Here is an 11,292-nt window from a genome sequence, read left to right on the forward strand (position 1 = left end):
GTACATAGTAATTAATTGCAGTATATGATGGTTACATCTGTCATGAGTTGGTATGTGTCTTACTTGTGTACATAATACATCTTAATTCTTTTTACTTTGCATTTCCTTTTCCATCCCTTTACTAAAAATTATGGAATTGTAGGATTTTCATTTCATTTCTCTAACAATTCAAAAATTCTGATTTTAATAAAAATTAAATATCTCACATTTTAAATTTTATATATGATTTGACTTCAGTGAAACCTAAAATGTTTCAGTGGGGTCAGCTAGACTGCTAATCTCTTAAAGCCCCATGATATCAACCAGATTCCACACTATTTCTCCAGAAAATGAACATTTCATACAAGAAAATCATCAAATCAAGAAATATACCCAATAAGAATGATATTAATACAACCCAAGTTCTGCTACTCATGGTGCTACCCACTGTGAGTGCCCACAGTGACCACTGATGTATATTCAGAGTACTGGACAACATGTTTGAGTAATTGCCAGTGCCCTGAAAAGGAAAGAAAAGAATCACACTTTCAAGTTTGGTTACCATGGAGCATTCCTGTTAAAGGATGGTAACGAAACTATGTACCTGTTTGTATTGAGATCTTTGTTCTCTTGGTTCATACACTTTTCTCGTCATGCTGATGTTTCACTTCTCTTTGTTTTCATGTTTTTGAAGGAATATTTTTCAAGATATGCAGTTACACATGTGCTTAATTAGCTCTGTGTGTTTTTGCAAGGATGCCTAACTGTTATATTCAACATCATATTTACCTGTAAACAAAAATTAGTGACAATGAATGTACCAATAATATATATGTCAAAAATTAGCCTCCACATTCATGTCTTCTTGTGTCTTATGAAAACCAGGGCCACTCTCCGAGGGATATGAGAAATCATACCTCTCTGACTGAGTTCATTCTGCGGGGGATACCTCAGACAGAGGGACTAGAGCCTGTGCTCTTTGTCCTCTTCTCCTTCATCTACCTCTTCACCCTGCTGGGAAATTTACTCATCTTTACTGCAATCACATCCTCCTCTGCCCTTCACACCCCCATGTATTTTTTCTTGGGACTTCTATCTATTTTTGACATGTTGTTCCCATCTGTAACCTGTCCCAAGATGCTACTTTACCTCTCTGGCCAGAGCCGAGCCATCTCTTATGAGGGATGTGCTGCACAGCTCTTCTTCTATCATTTCTTGGGCTCCACTGAAGGCTGCCTCTATTCCGTGATGGCTTATGATCGCTTTGTTGCCATCTGCCACCCACTGCGATATATGCTCATCATGAAACCTGAAGTCTGCGTCAGCTTGGTCACAGTATCCTTCTTGGTAGGCTGTCTTCAGGCCACTATCCTGACCTCCTTCACCTTTCATTTAACCTACTGTGGCCCCCGCGAGGTGGACCACTTCTTTTGTGACATTCCTGCGGTTTTACCCCTGGCTTGTAATGACAGCTCCTTGGCCCAGAGAGTGGGTTCCGTTAATGTTGGCCTTCTGGCTTTAACGCTTTTATTCAGTGTTTGTGTCTCCTACACACACATTGGGATTGCCATTCTGAGGATCCGTTCAGCCGAGGGCAGGCAGAAAGCCTTCTCCACTTGCAGCGCCCACCTCACAGCAATCCTGTGTGCCTACGGACCTGTGATCATCATCTATCTGCAGCGCGCTCCCAACCCCCTGCTTGGTGCTGTGGTACAGATATTAAATAACATTGTCTCGCCCATGCTGAACTCATTAATCTACTCCTTGAGGAACAAGGAAGTGAAAAATTCCCTGAAGAGAGTGTTCCAAAATATTGTACCTTCTGTTTGAGAGTGAATTTTGGAATCTATAAAGAACTTAAAAAGTTTTTTTTTTATCTTTTATTGTCAACCCCCTCTTTCATTCACTAAAATAAGTAAACACACAATAGAAAGCACTTCCTTTGAAAGAAATATATTTGGTTTCCCTATAAGATTTTCTATATTGCTGCACTTCTGGTTCATTATAATCAACCCCATCACTAATATTTTTTCCCATGACTTAATCCCAGGGAAGGAGTCCAGTGGGCACGACAAGCGGCTTGGAGATAGATTTCTTGTTCCTATAATAGGCAATCATGTCTGCTTGTTTGAAGATAGAGGACCTGTGGCTATCTAAGAAGCACTGTCTACTGGCCCTCTCTGCACTAAAAACATCTTCCTTCACGATTCTGCTCTACTTAAGTAATTATTCTAGTTTGTGCTTGTAAGTATTTCAGTTCCTCTACCTCCCAAAGACTAGTAACTAACATTCGTGGGGCATGGTCTGCCTTCTGGGCAGTGTGATGAATTTTTTCACATTTTTGTTTATTGAATCTTCATATCACCTCTAAAAAGTAGGCTGTATATTTTCTATTTAAGAAACTTTGCAGACTAGAGGCCTCATAAAAGTAAAACCAGTACTTTCCATCAATCAGCAAGTCAAACCTCAAATACGTGTCCCTTCTCCCCAAAATCCTTGCTCTTAATCCTGCTACTTTATGACTCTCGTGATTGATCTGTTTTGAAGCTTACCATCCCTCATGACCTTTCTGCAGAGATCACGATATAAGGACATTGTTCACTAAATAATTGAGAAATAAACACTGGGACAGGCCATATTGATACATTAATCCTACTCTTCACTCATTTTCTTCTACCCATGGCTCCAACTTATAGGTACAGCAATACTATCTTGCCCTGTGGGAGACATGCAGTGATTCTACTTTACCCAGACCTCTTGAATCCTACTGTGCCATGATTTTCCTTCTAAAACATGCTGCCAACTTCCAGCTTTTGCAGTTTAAAAAAAAAAAAGTTGAAAAACATTCCCATCCAGCATTGTGGAAGAGAAAAGGGCTTAATTACTGTTTCAATTAACGTGCTCATTTGGGTCCCTTACCAGGTAATATTTTTTATCTTGACCTTCAACAACACTGGAGTTGAAATTTATTTCTCAATTTTCTCAGAATCTAAAGAGAAAAAGGAGTAGTGGTTACTTGGACTTTTCCACAGGCATATCAGTTCTTCATTTTGATAACACTTTTTATATTTTGTGCTTTTTATATTCTGTCTTTACTCCTCCAAATTGATCTTATTTAAAATGAATAAAAAGAAGTGAAAAATCTCAAATAAAACATATTGCTCAACATACGAACTTGTGAAGGAGGCAAAAACAACAAAGTGAGGACCATCTTAGATAATATGCTGGGCCAGATAATTGCAGTATTCATTTGCTGTTCTGTGAATGTCGGTATTGCTGGAAGATCACACATACCGTAACACTTGGTGAAGCCTGGATAGTGCTGATGAACAAATATTCACCACATGACGCTTGCTTGCACAAAAGATTTCTTTCCTATATGATGGAAAATTTTTAAGAGTACAAATTGTCTTATTGTCCTATAGTATGTAGAGGTCATAGTACAGTGACACAGTAAGTTTCAAGCACAGATTTTTGAATGAATAAGTGGATTTCACTTAAACATGCAAAGTATGAGGAAAGTATATACTTATTTTCATGGAAATAAGAACAAGAATTATATAATTAGGATGCAACCTAATTTAATTCAAATATATATTCACATTTAACTAAGGCTGAAGTTATATTAGAAGCAAAAATCTGAATAACCACTTCTTTACCTCCTTCTGAAGTAATATCGTATTTGGCACTGAGGAAAAAATTTAAAGCATATTAAAACTTTCATACACCAAAAGTGATTAACACAGATTTTATTTAAGCATAGATGCACACAGAGGCATACTATGTCCTTAATCTAACGACAGCAACAACCAGCAAGTAACTTGGCGGAGAAACAAACAGGACACAGACATTTTTCACTACAAGCAAATACAGAAATATTGCTAGCACTTAGGTGTTATTTTTATCTCCATATAAATATGTGCATTTATAATTGGATGATTGAAAGAATGTTCACCTAAATGTTAAAATGGAAGATTTTATTTGGAGGTCCTTTCACTTATACTTCTTGTCATTTTTGTTATTTGAAAATTATATTGTCTCCTTTGTTATTACAAAGCTATTTTCAAAAGGAAGGGTATCGAGTGAAGTTGATTATCTGAGCTAAAAATTGAAGGGAAAATTCAGGGTAAATATTTAGGAGAAAAATAAACTTTGTCCCTTTGATGTCCCATGTGTAGTGGCTGTTACGCAGTTTTGTCATACTGTGCTCTAATCCCACAGTGTGGGGTTCTATTTTCTCATTTTTTGCGATTGTTCCTATCCTCTGTTGGTGCTAATCCTCTGCGTGTTCCCAGGGAATTTCTCCGGAGGGGCTTGTCCTGATCATGGGAATTAAGTAAAGATCCCAGTGTGCATTCAGGTAGAGAAACTGAAAAAGCAAAAGTAAAGGTCTGTTCTGAAGCCATCAGCCATGAGCGATTAGCAGGATCTTAATCCACATACATTCCCTGTAGTATTTCTTTGAGCTCATCACTGTCTTTTCTCCTTTTTCCTTACCAAGTTATCTCAGAATTCTGTAGTCCAATAATATTATGTGTCTGGGAGGACCTCTTGTTCCCTAGAAGGCACTCTTCCTCCTGTAGCTAGAACTAACTTTCCTATTCTTTTTCTCACATTTTATATTGAAATACAAAGCTGCTTAAACTTTCTTCAGGTATCATAAACCTCCAAACAAAAGGACCATACTCTTTAAAGAGACAAAGGGGTGCTGAGTGATCCTTGTTTTTCTTTCTCTCAGGCCTTCTTCTCACACAGAGCTCTTTCCCTCCCTTTCCTCTGAGTCTTCAAATACATGCTGCGTGTTTCTGGCACATCCAGGTGCAGGCTGCCGTCTCTGCCCATGGAGTGCCTCACCCTGCCCTTGCTGCACAGTGGCTTACTTTTCAGATCGCACCCGGGAGAGCATTTTCCCTGCAGCTCCTTCCCCTGCTTCCAGAAATGCTGTCTTGCCATCCAGACCATGATGCAAGTGCAAGTGCCTGAGGTGGGCAGGAGCATGAGTGAGGCCCAGAGGAAACACAGCTCTTTGCTCCAGCATTGCAGCCCACTGAACTTTCTTTCCTGCTATTGACCACACTAAGTAATCACACTGTATAAATGTGATCCATTCATTAATGCCTGCCTTCTCCTCTTGGATGGTGGTTCTATGCGTGAAAGACATCATGACTAACTGCTGTTCTCCAGATCGCAAGCTGTGGCACATCATAATAAAAGCTGACAGATTTGTGAAGAATAAATAAATGACCTGCTTGGATCCTCCAATTCATTCACATGATTTTCTCTCCTCCTCCTAGCCCCTTCCTGTCTTTATGTAGCTAATTATTCCATTATTGGGCATTATTACATATAGTTCCAAATTACTTAAGTCTTCTCTCTAGCATGTCATTCTCAGAGTGAATTGAGCTGCCTGCCTTGTTCCTACACCTTTCCTGGTGTATTTTAGAAGAGAAAAATCAGATACCAGGCAGTTTAGCAATGTAAATTAATATCACTTACCTCAACTTTTTTCTAACAGTTGTATTATTTTCTTTAGTAGAATTTCTCCCATTCCTGCTTGGGATGATTATGGATATGGATTAGTGCCTAAAACCTCTACTCACCTCCTTATTTCTAACTCAAAAAACTAAAAACAGGAACTACTCACAAGTGAAAGACAAAATCAGCAAGCTCTGTTTGAAGAGTTGAGTGGAAAATTAGCTTTAGTAGAGCCTGTGTGAAGAGCACTCATTTGTGACTGAAGTAGAGGTAGCAGTACCACCAGCACAGGCCCTACCTGATTTAACCACTGAGTCACAAGAGGTCAGCTGAAACAAGTAAAGAAAAGAAAAATGACCTTCTTCCCCCACTAGTACTTTGAACCCTTTCTGTGTCCCACAGTGAGATCAAGTATCACATTGTATCATTTATTTTGTATGACCATGAGTATCAGGTATGAAACTTGTATACCACAAGCTTCAATGAATGAATCTAAATATGAATTAATTACCTTTCTTAAAGGGTGAAGTTTTGTAACCTAACCTTTATTCTGCATCCTTTGTCTATTGAAAGAATAAAATTCCTAAGTTCATGATCTTGCTGAATCAAACATGAATAAAACAACAATTTAAAAAGAGATATATGCCTGTATCCTCATGTTCACTGAGCAAATGGAGAAAAGTTTCAGCCTGAGAAAGAACAAAGTCACGTCATTTACAAATCATGGATGAACCTGGAGGTCACTATGCTAAGTGAAATGAGTGGGACAGAGTAGGACAAGATAAGTGTAGTCTCCATTATGTGTGGAATCTGAAACCCTTGAAATTGCACATGCAGAGGGTAGAATGGCGGCTACCTGGGCAAGGAGAACTAGTGAGGCTGGGGACAGCTGGTGATATTTTTCAAAGGACACAAAATTTCAATTAAACAGGAGAAATAAGATCAAGAGACTCAAAGTACAATATGGCCACTCCAGTATAGTTTCCTTTAAAATTCTTAAAATAGTAAATTTTAAGAATCATTACTTTGAAAAATAATTACATGAGCAAATATATGTTAATTAGCTTTCTTTAACCATCCACCACAAATATTATCTTAGTTAGTTTTCTTGTTGCTGGGACAAAATACCCAACACTCAAAGTTAAAGGAGGAGTGCTGGGGATATAGCTCATCGGCATAGCACCTAGCTGGAAAGTGCAAGGTACTGAGTTTGACTGCTGGTATCAAAACAAAACAAAACAAAACAGAGTTATTTACCTCACAGTTTGTAGAGGTTTCAGTCCAGAATCAGCTGGCTCCAAGGCAAGATGGTTTGGCAGAGAACAGTTGATGGTACCCACAAGACAACAAAAGCAACAAAGGACAGATAAGACTCTTTTTGTCCCTTATATTGCAAGAAGGCCACCCACCCTAGGGCAGGTGTAGCACTCATATTCTTAATCCCAGCCAGAACTATGCCAAACCAACCAGTGAAGTAATTTATTCATCACACACCCTTAATGCTACTATCACACACTTTATTCATCCGTCTCTGAAAAAACCCCATGACCACGTGAGGCTTTGGGGGAGCATCTGGATATAAACCATAACAAATATATACTATTTTTATTAATTAAATGCATGTATCATTTATTGGAAACAAACATTTGGTGTGTTCAAAACACATGTAAAATCTGTATTTTACCAAAGAACTGACAAAATGTTGAATTTGCTTAAAATATAAATAAAATACACTGTCAATTTTACTTTTACTACATATAAATCTGGATTATCTTTACACTTTCTGTGTAAGAAAAGAACTATTGTATAGGAATACATAACTGTAGTGCAGGTGTCTGATGGTTTGTTGAGGGGAACAGTTAATGATTGAAAACTTTTTTTATATTTTGACCAATTTTGCATGCTTATACCTGGTAATCTAAGTAATTTATGTGAGGACACCAATTTGCAGTATAACAACCACTGGTGAAGTCGTACAGTCCTGTCTAGTGAAACTATGTATTCTCTCTAATGTTCTTTTAAATTATTATTTTCTTATTCCCTTTAATGATTTGATCAACCTTCTCTTCTTACATCTGGTAATCTGAGCAACTTCACTGATGATAATATGTAATATAACAACCACTGTTAATCCCTATCATTTGGTTTGAAACTGCTTATCATTTTTAATGTTCTTGCTTTGTTTTGTTTGTATTTTGCTATTATTCTTTTTTTGTACTATGCTCTTTAAAATAAAAATTAAAAAAGAAATGTATCACATATTTTATTAAAGTCTATTTCATTGTAATCTGATCCCTTCTTACTCTGTAAGAAGTCTCATTACAGAGAACATTTGACCTTTTAGAGTATAAAACGTGTTTTCACTGTGACTTACGTCACTGTAAGTGATGGTACATTCCATCTTGATTCTAAAGCATTCTGCTAAAATCTCAAATAGTCAACGATGTTTTCCTTGAAGGAGTTTTTGCCAAATAAAGGCAAATTTAAAAGACTTTCACTTGCTGGTTAAAAGTATATTTATTATCCTTTTTATTCATATAAAATATTTTTTCCAGCCTATTATTGTGCTTCAAAATGTTAAAGATAGTCAAGAATAAATAGAATTCCAAAATTATCAAATATATCCTCTTATTATGAATGAACTGTGTGGGAAAAACAATATTTCTTAATAAATATTCCAAATGTATTTAGAATCATGTAAAAGCCTCCATTCTCTAAACTCTGAAACTTTATGATTATAAACTTTATGGTAAAGAGCTTTATAGTCAAAATTTCTAAAAATAACTGATCCAATTTCAGCTCCTTCTGGGGCAAGTTCCAAACTTTTGGGCAAGTTCATTTAACTTCTTTGTCTTCATTTTCCTTATCGGTAGAAGATGCCATTGGACATATTGAGGTTTAAATAAAACTATATAATTCTCTTTTTCTTCTACATAGATTAGACATTTTTTGAACTCTATCTAATCAAACTTCTCCTAGTCACCTTTTGTTTTCTTGGCACATAGCTAATGCCTGACATAGACTTGCCATTCAATATTTGTTCCAATATATGGGATCCTTCTATGCATAAATATATAAATGAATGTCACATTATTGAAGAAAGAGGAATTCCATGCCCTTACCCATTATATATATTGATTATTCCAGACATTTAACGTGGAAACTACAAAAGATGCGAAGAAGTCTAAGACAGATACTTCAAGCTCACATTCATTTTGGGATCTCAACACAGTTTTCTTCCTTTGCTCGGCACAGTAGTCCTCTCCCCATCCTTTGGAACCTGCCTTCTCCATTGCACTGTATCCCATACCCTGGACACAGAGGCCAGTGCAAGACTCAGCCAAGGAAATCAGAGTTGCATCTTAAACTGAGGCACACAGAATGACAGGCTGCTGTGGCTGAGCCAGGTGATGACAGTGCCAGGAGGCCGCTCCTCAGTCTTCCTGCCACTGTGCCTGGAGCTGCTCTAGTCACCACTTTCCTTTGTCTAGTTTTCCATCAGTTTCTTTAGTTCTCTCAGTTATCCTAGGTACTGTTGCAACATGGCAATCCTATTGGTACTGTGCAATAAAATTTGTAATATTTATTTATAAACACAACACCACATGGAAAACAATAAATGAAAAACTTCACATGTAAATACATGTGATATTGGCACAAAATGAATTTTTGAAAATTATTCTTGAAAATATATTTTGCAAAGGAAATTATGTCAATCTTTTTCTGATTTTTGAAGCCCAACTATGCCAAGTAATTAAATGCACTCTTACTCAATAATATGCCTGACTTGGGGGATTAATACCCAAAGGAAGCCAAGGTTATTTAACATCTCCTCTGTGTGTGAATTATTTCAGCTCCTGGCATCAGACAAGAGATTGTTGCAAGGGAGTTGAACCACAATTGGATGTGTGACTCTTTACTTAAAAGTGAATAAAAATATCACAGAACTCAAGACTTCTATATGCAGACTGCAGGATGAGCAGTGTTTAGACAGGGCGGCTCTTTCCTTCTGTCAAGAAGGAAAGGATAAAGGCACTGAGTAGCACCAGCCAGTTGTGCATCCTGTTTGCCAGGCAAGTGCTCAGGTTTTATCTTCCACTTTTTACCTTGGCTCTCAATTTTTCCCTGTTCTTACAGTCACTAGGAAAAAATAAGGTCGAGATAGATAAGTAGATGATAGATAGAGAGATAAGTAGACAGAAAGACAGATAGATAGATAAATGACAAATAGATAGACAGATGATTTAAAGAGTCATAGGCAGTAGAATCCATGAGAAGATGTACAATTTAAACATGTCACTGTATTGGAAAAGTTAAAATAAGTAGAAAAAGATATCAAAATTTTCAGAATGTAAAGTTTGCAGTTTTCCCCTTACCCCTGTGTCTTTTACTGGTAAAATTTAGTAACCCTTAACTTGTGTGTGGTTAGAGAATTGCAGACTCTGGTGCCTGAGATGGAACTTACCACATAGTCATCTGTATTAAACTCAGGGTACTCAGAGAATGAAAAGCCCATCGATAAAATTTTCTCTTCAATAATAGCTAAGACTCTCAGCTAATTTGTTATTGTGCAGGCTTATACCAAGTGATACAATTTTGGAACGTGTTCTACTTGTGCATGACCATACATAGTTAATAGAGTCAAATTGTCTTTAATGAATACAAGAAATTTGGGTGTAACATTGTATATTATAAGTACATTGAGTCCTTGTATTTGTTTCTTTAGAATCACAAGGAACTTTTGGAATTGACGAATTTAATTTTGTATATGGAAATGGAAGGAGACTAGTTCCATCTCTAATTTGTGGCTAAGATTTTTAATGAACACAATCTGCAGTGTAAAAGTTCAACCTGCAGGAATTTCAGAAAGATATCCAATCAAGAAGAAGCAGACAGATCAAGAAATTTCTCTCAGGAATCACTGTTGTGTGAGTATCTGGATCTTGTCTTCCTTACCATTCCACTGATATAAACACAATTTATTTACACAAATATTAAATTTCACCACAAATTTAATTTCACAGACACTCAAGAGTTGGTTCTTCCATAAAAATGAGAAATCACACTATGGTGACCGAATTCATCCTGCTGGGCATCCCTGGGACAGAAGGTTTAGAGACTGCCCTTCTCTTCCTGTTCTCATCACTGTATTTATGCACCCTCCTGGGAAACATGCTCATTCTTACTGCCATCTTCTCCTCCTCTCGGCTTCACACTCCCATGTATTTTTTCCTTGGAAATCTCTCCATTTTTGACCTGGGTTTCTCTTCGAGTACTGTCCCCAAGATGTTGTCATATCTTTCAGGCCAAAGCCAAGTCATCTCTTTGCAGGGCTGTGCTGCTCAGCTCTTCTTCTACCATTTCCTGGGCTGCACTGAGACTTTCCTATACACAGTGATGGCCTATGACCGCTTTGTTGCCATATGTTATCCACTGAGATATACGGTCATCATGAATCATAAGGTATGCTTTGTGTTGGCCACAGGGACATGGATGAGTGGCTGTGTCCATGCCACTATCCTAACCTTCCTCACCTTCAAACTACCCTACTGTGGCTCCAATCAGATAGGCTACTACTTCTGTGATATGCCTGCCATTTTGCCTCTAGCCTGTGAAGACACCTCTCTAGCTCAGAGAGTAGGTTTTACAAATGTTGGTCTTTTGACACTCATTTGTTTGTTTCTTATCTTTGTTTCCTACACTTGCATTGGAATCTCCATATTGAAAATCCGCTCCACAGAGGGCAGGCAAAGAGCATTCTCCACCTGCAGTGCCCACCTCACTGCAATCCTTTGTGCTTATGGGCCAGTCATCATCATCTATCTGCAGCCCAACCCC

General features: G+C 37.6%; 2 protein-coding genes across 2 annotated transcripts; both read left to right on the top strand.

Annotated features, from left to right (window-relative positions):
- The first annotated feature begins 882 nt into the window (after positions 1-882).
- On the top strand, positions 883-1,809 carry LOC102023016 (olfactory receptor 148-like). Its single transcript, XM_005378636.1, has one exon. The coding sequence runs from the start codon at positions 883-885 to the stop codon at positions 1,807-1,809; it is 927 nt and encodes a 308-aa protein (XP_005378693.1).
- An 8,694-nt stretch (positions 1,810-10,503) lies between these two features.
- On the top strand, positions 10,504-11,292 carry LOC102023343 (putative olfactory receptor 10D4; the record flags this gene model as incomplete). Its single annotated transcript, XM_005378637.2, has 1 exon — positions 10,504-11,292. A coding segment is annotated over exon 1 (786 nt), but the record flags the coding sequence as incomplete, so codon positions are not given.

The sequence above is a fragment of the Chinchilla lanigera genome, unplaced genomic scaffold (genome assembly GCF_000276665.1).
Source record: "Chinchilla lanigera isolate Chin_1 unplaced genomic scaffold, ChiLan1.0 scaffold00011, whole genome shotgun sequence".
Classification (NCBI taxonomy): Eukaryota; Metazoa; Chordata; class Mammalia; order Rodentia; family Chinchillidae; genus Chinchilla; species Chinchilla lanigera.

Bases quoted from the DNA above. Each gene is read 5' to 3' on its own strand.
- LOC102023016 (XM_005378636.1), top strand. From the start codon at position 883: ATGAGAAATCATACCTCTCTGACTGAGTTCATTCTGCGGGGGATACCT.